Source organism: Eupeodes corollae, chromosome 1 (genome assembly GCF_945859685.1).
Source record: "Eupeodes corollae chromosome 1, idEupCoro1.1, whole genome shotgun sequence".
In the NCBI taxonomy this organism is placed as follows: domain Eukaryota; kingdom Metazoa; phylum Arthropoda; class Insecta; order Diptera; family Syrphidae; genus Eupeodes; species Eupeodes corollae.
In genome coordinates this window covers 55,227,105-55,241,670 of record NC_079147.1, presented here as the reverse complement: position 1 = coordinate 55,241,670, position 14,566 = coordinate 55,227,105, and the positions used below count along the sequence as shown (strand labels likewise).

Below are 14,566 nucleotides of genomic sequence, written 5' to 3'. Positions count from 1 at the left end.
TGTCAAAAACCAGCATTTCACCATTTCTTGAAATCTAAACTTCAAGGCAAATTTTATGATGAGTAATTCATTTTGAACAATCCGAAACATCCTAAATACTCAAGAAAAACATTTCAAGATTTAGGATGCAGGGTGTCCAAAAATTTGTTTATACAGTTTTGACGTCAACAGAACTTATGAAATGGCCTTTGTACTTGCAATTACCAATACCAAATAAGGTTCCTTGATAAATTCATTATGCCTCCAGATTTCAAAGCTAGTTTGGCAGTAGATTTATGAAAACAAAATGAATAAACATTTGCTATTGGCTATTTTAAGAAAAACCTCATTTCTTATGCATTGACATCTTTGTGGATCAATTTTCCAACATCATTTTCTTCATTGACATCAATAATTCATATTAAGTCCAGTGAAGTAAACAAAGTAGTTATCTTGAATGCATCTCAGCGTGATGAATACAATTATTAGTTTATTGCAACATATTGTTACCTTTCCTATAAATTGCTTTGGGTGAATATATGCTAATAAAATTGCTATTAATAATCTAATTTGTTTTTAATATACGTGTACCCAGATAAATCAACAGGAAAATAAAACATGTACAAAGTAACAATAATAACATATTGTATGCAGATTAGATACATTTTATGAAGAAAATCAAAGATAATAATAAATTGATGCATGTACCAAGCATACTAAGGTCAAGGTGCACTGTGGTGCTCCTTTTGTGAGCTTCAACCTAATTCACAACCAATCATTTTTTTACTTTCTGAAGATGCAAATTATTTGAGGTTATAGATTTCTTGCATTAGATTTTGTTTTTATGATGATGGAATACAAAATACTCTTATTGTTTGATTATTGGATATGATGGTGTTGCCTGGGAGAGTAGAAAGGTATATTATTACAAAATTAAAAAGAGACTGGAATGCGACCAACACTGATAACTTCCCGTCTTGTCTGTCGATTTATCTTGCCAAAAAGTTTAAAGGTTTTTGTGTAGTTTTACAACAGTTGTCAGTTGAATTATTCTTAAAAAATTCAAAACTACCAACAACATTTTGCATTTATTGACATAGTTTTATTTCAAAATCTTGTTTTGTTAACGAGATTTTTAGTCGAAAACCATTTTTTACCAACTTTAGTAGCATTTCTTAAAAGTTTTTATTTCTTATATAAACAAATACAAACTGAATGAATGAAATGAATTTGAAGCCAATAGCTTCCATTTTTCACGAGGTATTGAGAACCGAACATCAATTTATACCAAATTTGCGTACTATTTTATCTAAATTTAATTACTGTTGGATGCTTATAAAAATATAGCTGTATGTCGAAAACAATATTTTTAAGTTTTGAAAAGATATTTGAGTCGAAAGTAAATTTTTACCAAGCTTTAGTAATATTTGTTAAGTTTTTTTTTTATAAAAAAAATTGTCAATGCGATTTTTCTCAAATTTTTTCCATCCCTGACAACAGCCCTTCCATCCCTGACAACAGTACTGCCACACAGGAATGGTTGAGACATGTCAGTCACTAGGCCCTAGTTCTCAAACGGACTGTTGCGCCACCCAATTCATTAACATCCCATAGGAAGTTATTGTAATGGGTCCGATTTGTCAAATTGAAAATTTTTACATTTCTCGACGTTTCAAGGTCCATAGAGTCAAAATAAAAGATTTTTAGAAAGATGTCTGTGCGTGCGTGTGTACGTACGTTCGTACGTCCGTACGTTCGCGACGTTTTTTTCGTCCTCCATAGCTCAAGAACCAGAAGAGATATCGATTTCAAATAAATTTTGTTATACAGATAATAAGGCAGAAAGGGCTCTCAAGACAATTGCGTGGGTGGTTTTTTTAACCATAGCAGTTTGAAAAAAAGGTGAACATTTTGGTTAACCCTAAATATCTTACGAACGAAAAATGCTAGAGACTTGAATTAAACTTTATATAATAAACTGTAATGTAATACCAAACAAGTATATTTTTTTGGAAAAATTAAAACCTAAAAAAAATTAATAAATGTTGGTAAAAATTGATTTTCGACTCAAATATCTTTTTCAAAAATTTGAGATAATAGATTCTTGCTAATATTTACTTATAAGACATATTGTTTAGAACATTAGGACGAATTTTGAGAAAAATCGAATTGACAGTTTTTTTTTACAAAAAATTAAAACTAAAAAAAAATGTATAAAAGTTGGTAGAAATTGATTTTTGACTCAAATATCTTTTTAAAAATTGTAGATATTGGTTTTAAACTGCTTTTATCTTTTAAAAAATAATGTTGTTAACATTCAATAAAATTTTGAAAAAAAATCGAATTGACAGTCTTGGTACAAAAAATTAAAAACCTAAAAAAATTTAACAAAAGTTGGTTAAAATTGATTTTCGACTCAAATATCTTTTCAAAAACTTGAAATATTGGCTTCAAACTAATTTTATCTTATAAGAAATATTGTTTTTAAAATTTTATTTAATTTTGAAAAAATTCGAATTGACAGTTTTTTTTACCAAAAATAAAGCTCTTAAAAAAAAACAATACTAAAACTTGGTAAAAATTTACTTTCGACTCGAATAGCTTTTTAAAAATTAAAAATATTGGCTTCAAACTTTTTTTATTTCACAGAAAATATATTCAGTAATTTTTATATAAAAATCCAACAGTCCATTTTTTCATAAAAAATATAATCTACAAAAATAGTACGCAAATTTGGTAAAAATTGATACGAGACAAATCGACAGACGGGATTGGAAGTTATCAGTGTGGGTCGCATCCCAGCCTTTTTTTTTAGGTTTTAACATAATCGTAGGGTTCATGATGATTTCATATACAGATTTGTTACTAATTTAATGATATTCACCAAAAGGAACTTCTGTTGTCAAAAAGGTTGTTAGAAAAACTTTAGAAATCTATTAAATTATGTTCATAAAATCGCGTCTGAGAGAAACTGCAAATATTCAGTTTTTCAAAGAAGAAACCTTAAATAATAGTTTTTTTTTCAATTTGATATTATATTCTAAGAAGACAGCATTTACTATTTTTGTAAAGATGTCTTCAAATTCCTGAAACTCGTCTTCAATATCATCTCTTTTTTGACGCACATTTAGATTGTGAGGCATTCTTTTAACGTTGTTTTTTTATTAACATATTTAATATTTTATACAAAAACTTTTAAGGTCTTAATAAATTGAAGAAATCTACATTTGGATTTGAATTTGTTTTGGATACTCTAGAATTGGGATTTAAACATGAATTTCAAGAACATAAATGTCCCAAAAATAGCAATAATGACACTTTCGTTTAAGCAATCGAAAAAAAAACAACATAATAAACTTTTCATATCTGTTAATTAAATATTAAAGCTTTAAATCTCTTGAGAGTTGAAGTGAGAAAAGATTCTGTCACTAACGTTTCTTCCCAACTTATTGTTTTACCTTAGTTTGCATATTTTTAATTTTTAGAGAATTTTTTCATATTTTCATTTTAATAAAAATGTTTGCAAAAGGTTCACTTAAAAAAAAATATTGTTTTAGAATTTGTCTCCTGGAAATTGCGGCAGATTTTCTTCTGACACCAAGCGTTCAAGCGTTCTTTGCATTTATAGAAATGCCAAAAAGAATTAAAAACATTGTTTTTGTAAAAAAGCCAAGTTAGAACACAATTTCTAACATTTTTGCAAGAAATGCACAATAAATTAGTGAATGTTAGTTCTTAAATAAGCCATGCCTATTTAAAAAAAACTTCTGGAAGCTGGAATGCTATGGGAAATCGTCCAAATCTAAAAAATCTAATAACTTAAATTGTCACTTTAGCCCTTGAAATATGTAAAATTGTCAATTTTGGCATTGAAATATGTAAAAATCTTTAGACATTATGTTATCGTAGTTTTGTCAGCCTCTTTAAAGAACATTAAAGACAATTTTTTAGCAGTGCCCAAAAACTTGCCTTCATGTAAAGTCTGGATCCATCCTTGGCAGTTCCTTTACATACACATGTCGCAAGTAAAAAACCCAAATTCGAAAAATTTAAGGTATGTAGTTGTTCCTTAAATAATCCAAACTCACTTAAAAAAAATCCAAATATTCAATTCCTACAGCTTTCGATGTAATAACTATATTTTTAAAATTAAAAATTGACAGGTTCTGTGTTCAGCTAAACATACTGCTTAATTGGTTGATTTTTTAATTGACTGACTTGCTATAGAGATTTAATTAGAAAATAAATTAAGTAGGAGCCTATTAAGGTTCTAATAATTTGACCATTTTAAAATACAAGCAATAATTGAAAGAAAACCAATAACCCAAAGATCTGTAGAAAAAAGTGTCTTAAACTCAAATCACAAAATGAACACATTAAATTTCACCTTTTTCCTAATTAATAATAAAATTGCTACTGCGTTGTCGGTACATTTAAAACTTATTTCTCGAGAATAATTAAATTATTAACAATTGCAGGTATCGTTTGATCTAGATGTCCACCATTTCTCATTTTCCTGTCACCACCATCAGAAGCCCAACCACTTATATTTTTAATTTACACCTTTTTCTTTCATCGACCTATTAGAAGATCAAACCAAGAAAAAGGAACAAGCAACCTGCCGCGCGCTGCCACGAGCCTTGAATTTGATTCGATTTGATTTTGAACCAGATGTGATTTTTCTTTGCGTGAATTTATGGAATCTAAATTAGAGAAGACTAAATTTATGAGAAAAATGAAAATCGAACGAGCGTGAAAGTCTTTGATTGATAAATAAAGAGTGCGAACATTTTTCAGATACTCTCACGTATATAAAAGTATCTACAGAGCTTATGCGTCTATTGGTTTGGTTTGAAGGTAATCAGACGAATAATTCATCATCGTAGATACATTTTTCCTCTTCTTCTACTTCTTCTGCAATCAGAAGACTCTTTTACTCCTCTAGAGGAACTGGGTACGTGCAACGTGTGCTGCATCACTTCAAGTTCTTACAATTGTTTTAATCACCTTTTAAATGACCTACTTTTGGTCAGTGTCTATTTATAAGAGGAATCATCTATTATTCCGTGGATCCATTTGACCATTGCCCATCATATGGAACACACTTGTCCGAACTGTACTCCAGTACCATCCACCTAATCTACTCGTTTATATCGTACCGTCTTTCGTCTGTTGTCTTTTTGGTCTTCTTGTGGTGCGGTTTCCTCCGGAAATAAGTCTCGTTTTGTTGGTTAACTCTTTGCAATGATAAGTCGCATTGTGTTGTGGTTGTTGTTTCTAATAAGTGGAGTATCGATGTCGGCTCTAAATTCAAGTTCACTACCGGTCGATGAGTTCTTGAAATTTAATCAAAAGGAGTGTTTCGTTTCACGTCGTATTGGTTCCTGCCTCAAGTATAAAGCCGGAAGAATCGTCTGGAAACTTGCCACTAACAGTTTGGGATATTTTCCCAGTGAGAACAGTCGGGATTTGGCCGATTCTAGGAGGATACGGTTTGTCCAGCTTTCGGCTCCCAGTGATACTGTGTTGCTCGGTATGAATTCCAGGAATCTTCAAGGTTCGTTATTTTGTATCTCCATTATGTCTTTTTTGGTAAACGGGTATGTTTACGTGCAATTTACATTTTGTCATGTTTGTTTGTTTTGGTTTGTTTCACGAAACTCAGTTGGGGACAATGTGATGAAATTTTGTCGAATTTTCAATTCATTTCCCAATAAGGATCAAACCACGTGCTGTTTTCCCACTAAAGTCCTTCCGACCGATACGCGAGAAGATTGTTTTATGTGTCAGTAATATTGCTTGTTATATCTTTGAACTGTTTTGTGTGTGGTTTGCATAAGGCTTTGAATAAGCGATAAAGCATAGTTAACATATGAGTGGTTGTGTGTCTTTTGTAAAAGGTCTCCTTGCAAAGAAGAGATATGGTTTAATTAAAATGGAACAATGGTCTTGGCTTTATGAAAACACGATAATGATAAGCTCTAAAAATACAGACAATAGGGTTCTCTATACGGTGACAAATGTGGTTACGGTTTGAGGTTATGGAGGATATGTGGGTCCTAAAAAAAAGACGTATACTTGTAAGAATAAGATAAGAAGATTATTTAAAACATTTTTGTTTATTTAAATTCAAGAGCTAAAGAGTTGAAGTTCATTACAAACAAATTTAAAAATATCGTAACATAATCAAGGTGAACAATTTTTGCGTAGAAAAGAATAAGTTTGTGTAATTAATTATAGTTATGTGACTTTATTAGCATTAATATAAGAGAAATAAGGAAAAACACACATAAGTCAATGTTGAAATTTCTGAGGACCTTTTTTCAAAACTAATAAGCTTTTTCCGAAGAGAAGTTTTCACATCAATAGATCCGTTTTAATATTATAAAAGCCAAATCATTTTTCCATGACCAGAACATGCATGTCCTCGATAACTTCACCAATTCTAATTTTAAGGACTTGAATTAGCTGTGGAGATTTGGCATAGACCTTATTATTTAAGCGACCTCAAATAAAATCTAAATGTGTTAAATGGCAAAATCCGAATTACCAAACACTGATAACTTCCCATCCCGTCTGTCGATTTGTCTTATTTAAAGCTTTATCAAAATATTCATAACAATATTTTGTGTGAGATAAATAATAATTTGAAGTCGAAAACCATTTCTTGTCAGTTTGTTTTTTGTATTTGTATATTTTCGTGTTTTTTTTTTAAATATTGTGAGCGCCCTGAAGGGGTTATTAATACCATTATAATGATTATGAACAATGCGAGCAATAAGGAAGGGAGGATAGGATTTGAAAGGAGATACCGATGCACTTTGTAATTAGTGGGAAATATTGAAAACGGTAAAGCATTCCACATTCGTGAAGTGCAACTAAAGAAAGAATCTCTGTACGTTACAGTTCGTCCGAAATTAGGCTGAAGGGTAAACAGTTGGGTGATGAATGCTCAAGAAATACAAAAGTTTCAGTTGAACAACGGTCACCTACCATTTTTAGAGCGCTTTTTTGAATTCTGTCTAAGAGACTCAAGCTTGTTATTGGAGCACCTGCCCAGATATGGGAATTGTCTTTCAGTTTCGGACACGAATATAGGCTTTATAAAATATAGCCATATCAGAAGGGTTAAACTTCTTACATCGACGGAGAAAACCTAAGCACTCAACAGCGTTTTTGGCGAGATTTCTTATATGTGATCACTCCATAAGAGATGGCTTGTGATGCAAATACCCATGACTAAAAGCTGTTTTGTCTTCTCGATGCAAGTGTCACCCATGGTAGTGTCATTGGGCGAGAGTTGCGCTTTTGTGACAATAGATAGCATTGAGTTTATTAAGGCTTTAAATTCTACATAGTTTTTGATTCCCCATTTATCAACATTTTATAAGCTTATCGTACGCTGGGATGGGAAAGTAAAAACGAATGAGAAAAATTGAGGGTTCTGTCATCAGCGAAACAATTTAGAGGGTTAAAAGTTTTAGATAAAAGATCATTTATAAAAAAAGGAAGATTGTCGGTGACAAAACTGAGCCCTGGGGCACATCAGCATTTATTTTGTGATATCAGATTTGAACCCGTCCAATACGACCTGAATTGAACGGTCCTAAAAGTAATTTCTTACATAACGAAGAAGGGAAGCTCCGATCAGAGAGCTTGGTGCCAAACTCTATCAAATGCCTTTGAAATTTCGGGTGCAATAATCTTACCTTCTTCAAATGTAACGATTTATTCCACGGAAAAGCTTACACAGAGGTTTTGCCAGCGTTGAAGATTACGTCTTCAGAACAATAGTGGGGATACTATCCGGCCCAGCGGATTAACGATCAAGATCTTTAAGTACTCTAGTAACTGAACGGGTGCGAAAGAAGATGCATCCTATATAATCGTTTACTCTTTAAAGTACAGGCGGAGTCATGTCGCTCATTGGCAGCATCGAATTAACAGCAAACTGTGCTGCAAGCAAATTGGCTTTAACAATCTAGCTTACATTAATAAAAAAGCTGTCAGTTTAAATTTATAAGAAAATTAGTAGGACGTTTTTTAAAGAACATATGTAAACTATTACATAGTCTTCAACACTTAATAACGAAGAAGGTTCATTATGGTTTTCAGACTCACAAGTAGATGAATAAAACGAATCTTTTGAAACATTAAAATGGTGGCAGCTCCTCTTCATTTTCTGATGATGATGAAACAAAAGCTTTCAAATTGCGTTTCGTCTTAATAATTTTACTTCGAATCTTTTTTTTTTCTCCTGTCTTAATAAAATGTCCCTTTCAATTTTATCTTTTTTGAATGTGAATGATAATATTTTTGTTGATCCCCTTTTAAGACCTTTTGCAGTTAATTTCCGTGGAGCTGGTTTTAGAAATGATCGAACTTCTTCAGTAGTTTTAAGACACGCTCTAAATGTTGAAAGTTGAGGTGCTGGTGATGGCTGTGGCGATGGCCCACTGAATTATCTATGTCGTTTTGAATTATTAATTGCTGGATAGGTGAAAGCAAACCTGTATCTGCTTATTGATAATTTGAATAGCAATTAACTTGAGCTGTCGAGAAGTTTTGAACCTATCCAGTAAAAGCTTAATTTTCTAAGGTTTGACTGTCTTGATCTTCAGCACTTACTTCTGGTTCAGGTCGATCAGGTTCGTATGTGAAAGGCCATTATCGCCCGAAAGAATGTTGCAGTACAAAAGCAAAAGCACTACGAAATATCATAAATAGTTAAAGGCTTACCAGCATTTTGAAGAATCCAGTTGTCACAAGCGGTATTGTAGTATGCTTTAAGTAATCCAAACACGGTTCTGTCAAGTGGTTGCGTCTTTTAAAATGTATGTGAAGGTATGCAAAATTTAACTATTCAATGCTTATGGGACTGTCATGGTTGTCCATTATTATCAAACATTGAGATTCCATGGAACAGTTGCTGAAATTTTTGAAGTGTTTTACGAAATTTAAAAAATTAACAGTGGTCATCCAACCTGAGGGGAAAGTGCTTCATTCTGTAACTGTGGGTGCACCTTTAATCATACGATTCTGCCAATTTTTGTGTGGAAATATCATAAAGGGGGGAATATAATTCCCCATTGCAAGCAGAGCATGCAGTTATTAGTTCACCGTGCTAACCAGAAGTAACTTTGCCCACTTGCTTTAAGCCCTTAGTAGCAACTACTTTTTTAGGTTTATGAACCGTAGTCAACCCTGTCCCGTCTATATTCCATATTGATTCTGCTCCAAAGTTTTGTGTTGTGATTAAAATTTAATCGGCTAGTGGCTTCAGAAAACCCCCAATAACAATTGGGAGTTTCTTCTCATAAGTCCATAAAACCAATATGGACTTTTAGTTTCATTTTGCCACTTAATGTATTTCTGTGGGGGCTTATTATTTTGTACAGAAAATTCGTAAGATAATTTTCGAAAGTGAGTAAAAGCCACGATTTAGTTTACTTACCTTTTCCAGATAAGCTAAGAGAAAGGTTTCTTCAACTTCGGGAAGACTGGAGACTGTGGATAATGGGGTTTTTAACTTATTTCACTTTCATTAGATTGCTGGCATTTGCGGTAGTAACTTTTTAAAGTCATTACTGGTATTCCAAATAGTTTTGAGGTTCCCTTTATTGAGTTTCATGATATTCTTCACAGCGTCCCTTAGTTTGTTAGGGTCTATTGGGTTCATTTTTTCGCACCCTCCCATTGTCTATTAGATATATATACTTACTTACTTACTTAAGGTGGCGCTACAGTTCGGGACTGACCTGAGCCTCAACCAACATGCGTCTCCAGCCAGGACGGTCCCTAGCTAGCTGTCTCCAGTTTCGAACGCCAAGTTGGTTGAGGTCTTCACCCACCTGAGTGTGCCACCTGAGTCGCGGTTTTCCTCTACTGCGCCGTCCCTCGGGATTATATTCGAAGAACTTTCGGTCTGGAGCGTTGATGTAAATTTGCTATACATGACCTAGCCATCTAAACCCTTGGACTTTAATTCTGCTAACTAGGCTGCCTCTAGTGTTGACGGTTGAGTTTTGCACAATTCTTTCCAAAAGGATGTTGAAGAAGTTGTATGACAGTGCATCGCCTTGTTTAAAACCTGCATGAATTCTCCATCTTCATTCTGCACAAACGGATAAGTTTGACAGGGATGCAAAAACTGGACACTGTTCGGTAGAGCTCTTCCCTATACATGTTGTCATACGCGGCCTTAAAATCGATAAAGAGATGATGGTTATCGATTTAAAGTTCATGGGTTTTTTCCAAGATCTGCCGTAGTGTGAATATTTGGTCGATAGTGGACTTTCCTGGTCTGAAGCCACACTGATAAGGACCAATCAGGTTGTTGACGAATGGCTTCAGACGTTCACATAATACGGCAGAGAGGATCTTATACGCAATGTTAAGGAGACTGATGCCTCTGTAGTTGGCGCAGTTTAGAGGGTCTCCTTTCTTATGTATCGGGCACACTATGCTGAGATTCCACTCATCGGGCATGCTTTCTTCCGACCATATTTTGCAGATGAGTTGGTGCATGCTCCGTACCAAGTCATCGCCTGCTGCTTTAAATACTTCGGCAGCGATGCCGTCAGCTCCAGCAGCTTTGTTTGACTTAAGTTTAGATATAGCTATCTTCACTTCGTTAAGGTCGGGTAGGTGAAATTGTTGCTCTGCGTTGCCTAGGTTGAGTGGTTCTATCTCCTTTACAGCGGAATTCGGTTTGTCATTGCCGTTATATAGTTTGGAGAAGTGATCTTTCCATATTCTCAGCATCGACTGCGGTTCTACTACGATGTTCCCCTGATCGTCTTTACAGGCTTCGGTTCATGGCTGGTACCCTTGGGAGGTTTTTTTTACCATTTGGTAAAATTTACGAAAATTATTCCTGTTGTGACATCCCTCTATCTCCGCGATCGCGCGCTTCTCATGCTCTCTTTTTTTCCATCTAAGAAGCCGATGTTCCCCTCTCCTCCTCTGCTCGTAGAGCTCGCGAGCAGCTCTAGTCCTTTTGTGCAGCGCCGTTTTGTATGCCTCTTGTTTCGCTGCGTGCGCTTGCCGGCATTCGTCGTCAAACCAGGGGTTTCGCTGTGGTGGCCGTGTGAAACCTAGCACTTCAGAGGCGGCATCTCTGATGGCTGCAAGGCAATGTTGCCACTGGTTTTCAATGCTTAATGCAGGAAGCATAGGACTCTTTAGGAGGTTATTAGAGACTCGATCAGAAAAGGACATGGCAGTCTCTTGCGGCTGTAGCCGTCTAACGTCGAATCTTCTCACAGTACTTCCTTGTTTTGGCTTGGATCGGGATATCCGTAGCCGTACCTTGGCTACAACGAGGTAGTGGTCCGAGTCAATGTTGGCCTCTCGGAATGTTCGGATATCCTGGATACTGGAGAAGTGTCGTGCGTCGATCGCAATGTGGTCAATCTGGTTGACGGTTGATTGATCAGGAGATTTCCATGTCCCCTTGTGGATATTAAGATGTGTAAACTGCTTACTAGCTACCAGAACGTTTTGCCCCGCAGAGAAATCGATCAGCCTGAATCCGTTGCCACCAAAGATGTCTTCTCTTCCTAGCTTGGCATATAAATCTTCTAAGACAATGTTAATGTCATAGCCAGGGCACTGCTCATATGTCTTGTCCAACAGCTCGAAGAACATATCTTTGTTGTCTTCATCTTTCTCCTCTGTTGGGGCATGCGCGCATATTAGGCTTATGTTGGCGAATTTAGCCTTGATGCGGATTGTCGTGATGCGCTCGCTCACAATGTTCCAACAACAAATCCACACCCAAATAGACGCTGTCTTTGTTCTCGGTAGCAGTCGCCGTAGTAGATATCGCAGTATTTTAGTTTGCGTTTGCCCGGTCCTTTTCATCGCACTTCTTGGATGATGGTAATATCTACCTTGCAGTTTAGGGCTTCGGCTTATTGTTCTGCTGCAAGTGCGGTCTGTTCAGGAACCTAACATTCTACGTACAGATCCGAAGTTCGTTGTCCTTATTTTGTTTTCTTGGATTGTCAACAGTAAATCCGTCCGTATCCGAGTCTTGTTGGTGCTCCGCAACTAGGTTTTTTTTTTCGTGGCCAGGAAGTCACCCCGACGGCACAACCCCCAACCTGGAGGGCCAGATCCTTAGTATAACTCCAAGGCCTGGGCTCCGAATATGTCGAAGAAGCCCTATAACGTGATCACTAAGTAGTTCAACCTTACTGGAACTGTAGACGCCACTATTGATTCCATCTCGGGAATTCGTCCCGCTACCGTCTGGATAAGGAGAGGTGCCTTAAGTCGAAACTCCTCTCCCTCCTCTCTTGTTTGCTGCCCCCAACAAATCTCCACTGGGGTTGGAACCCAATCTCCAGTTGAGGTACTAGGCACCCGATGTTCACCTCGTGAAGGTTAGAGTAGGAGTTGATGGACAGAGGTGAGCTTTGCGAAAAACCTGTGGACGCTTGTGTCCTCTTGAATGCACATGGTTACCATTTGAACATTAGATATACATATACAAAAATAAAATGAAATACAATACGAAACAGTCTCTTTTTTTTAATTGTTTATAATTTGTATGAAAAACAAGCAATATTTAATTTAAATAAATCGGCAATGACTTACCAAAATAATAGGCTCCGATGTATGAAACGTAAAAATTTATTAATTTATGACATTCAATGAGAAATCACAAAATCAATATGAGTAAAAAACAAATGTTGGAGTGAAAACGCAAAACACAATAGACTCCTTGTTCGCAATAAGAAAAATCAGGTTCAAAGTTTATAATCAGAGGAAACTATATAATTGCTATTTTGAAGTTTAAAAAAAGAACTAAGGTAATGGATAAAATGCATAGGGATCAAGTATTGAATTCTCTCGGGGAAGAGAAAAAAAAGTATTTGTCACCCCTAATATTTTACGAACAAAAAATGATTGTATCTCCAAAATAATTTTGAGCAACGAAGAATAGCGTTTTTTACATCTGGTAAGATTTTGAGAAAAACCAAATTGACGGTTTTTTTTTAGAAAAAATAAAAACTTAAACAAAATATTACTAAAAGTTGGTAAAAATTGATTTTGACTCAAATATCTTTTCAAAAATTTGAGATATTGGCTTCAATTTAATTTTATCTTATAAGAAATATTCTTTTCAACATTCTAAAAATTTTTTATTAATTCATAGTTAACTTGGGTAAGTGAATCTAAAAAAAGCATACAAACTTAAAAGCAGTAATGAAAAATGTCGTTTTAAATAACAGATAGAAATAATTTTCTGCAAAATAATGTCATAGTTTATTAAACACTAAAGAATACATACTTTAATTAATTCTTACAATTTTGTATTATTTGAAAACATTTTTTAAAACCCTTTGAAAATAAATATTCCTTCCAGATGATAGTGAAATGACAAAAATTATGAAATTCCTTCAACGTACAGCAGAGCTCTTCGCTAGAAACCACGGATTTCAGGTGGAAATTTCTAGTGAAGGTGGCACTAGTATAAGTAGCGAGAATGATATTCCAGAAATGGGTAAGCTTTTGAGTTTTTTTCATTTTAAATAACTTTAAACTTCAATTCTGTTTAAAGGAAATATTATGTTCGAGTATTTCATAAAAACATCCATATTTTCATGTTTTTTTTTTTAATATTTATTTTCAGAACCCCGTGCGCGTGTATCTCGAGGTGATAAAAAGAAAAGAAAATGGCTTCTTATTTTGCCATTAATTATTTTAATGAAAATTGCTCACCTCAAAATGACCGTAGTACCGTTGCTTTTAGCAACATTAGGTCTTAATGTTGTTCTAATTGGTGGCGGTGGCTGGCTAATACACTATCTGAAGTATAAGACTTTGTGTAAAATTCATCCACATTTCATTCAGACTCATTCACATGTTTATGACTCAGATCCAAATGGTATGATGGGGTTTTTTTGTAGTTTTGAAATTGGAACGTTTTTATTTTGATTTAATTGAATTTTTGTTTCTTTTCCATTTATTTATATTTTTTAGAGTATTCTTCATTTTTGGGAAGCAGTGATGGTTATTCAAGTCCGAATACTGGAAGTGGGTATTATTCACCACAAGAATCAGGACCATGGAACACGAGGAAAAATTTTCATGCATATGGAGGATACAAGGTTTAATCTAGGAAGAGGGGAAAGTTCTTAGCCATTTTGATGTGATTAAAAAAATGTATTTAAATAAAAACATAACTAATTTATTTAAGGATGAAAAGTTTTATTTTAAAAAATTGTATGTTCTTAGACAAACAAACAAAAAGTAAGGTTTTGTATGACAGTTCTCTCGTTATGAAATAAATTTATTAAAGAGTTCTACTTACATGTCAAATGTCTATTGTTGAGAGTAAGAGGAACTTAAGGTATCAAGAAGGAACGGACACTTTAAAATTATAATTTTTCTAAATGTTTCGAACGTTTTTAGAATCTTAATTAATCCTTATTTTAAGAAATTTCTGCGTTCGAACGAGCGAACCAAAGTTCATTCAGGATGCCTTTTCCATATTTCAAGAAGGAGAAGGGATATCGAACTTACTTATTTTAATTAAAGACAAAATTATCAAAAATGGAACGAAATTTACTTTATA

The 14,566-nt window shown here is 34.4% G+C and overlaps 1 protein-coding gene across 1 annotated transcript; it reads left to right on the top strand.

The window, feature by feature from the left end:
• The first annotated feature begins 5,161 nt into the window (after positions 1-5,161).
• On the top strand, positions 5,162-14,121 carry LOC129942663 (uncharacterized). Its single transcript, XM_056051699.1, has 4 exons — positions 5,162-5,536; positions 13,355-13,504; positions 13,646-13,876; positions 13,972-14,121. Exons 1-4 carry the CDS (start codon positions 5,224-5,226, stop codon positions 14,103-14,105), a joined length of 828 nt encoding a protein of 275 aa, XP_055907674.1. The 5' UTR covers positions 5,162-5,223; the 3' UTR covers positions 14,106-14,121.
• Positions 14,122-14,566: the final 445 nt, after the last annotated feature.

Bases quoted from the DNA above. Each gene is read 5' to 3' on its own strand.
- LOC129942663 (XM_056051699.1), top strand. From the start codon at position 5,224: ATGATAAGTCGCATTGTGTTGTGGTTGTTGTTTCTAATAAGTGGAGTA. The intron at 5,537-13,354 runs GTTCGTTATTTT...TATTCCTTCCAG, and splicing joins GAATTCCAGGAATCTTCAAG to ATGATAGTGAAATGACAAAA. The intron at 13,505-13,645 runs GTTTTTTTCATT...GTGTATCTCGAG, and splicing joins AGAAATGGGTAAGCTTTTGA to GTGATAAAAAGAAAAGAAAA.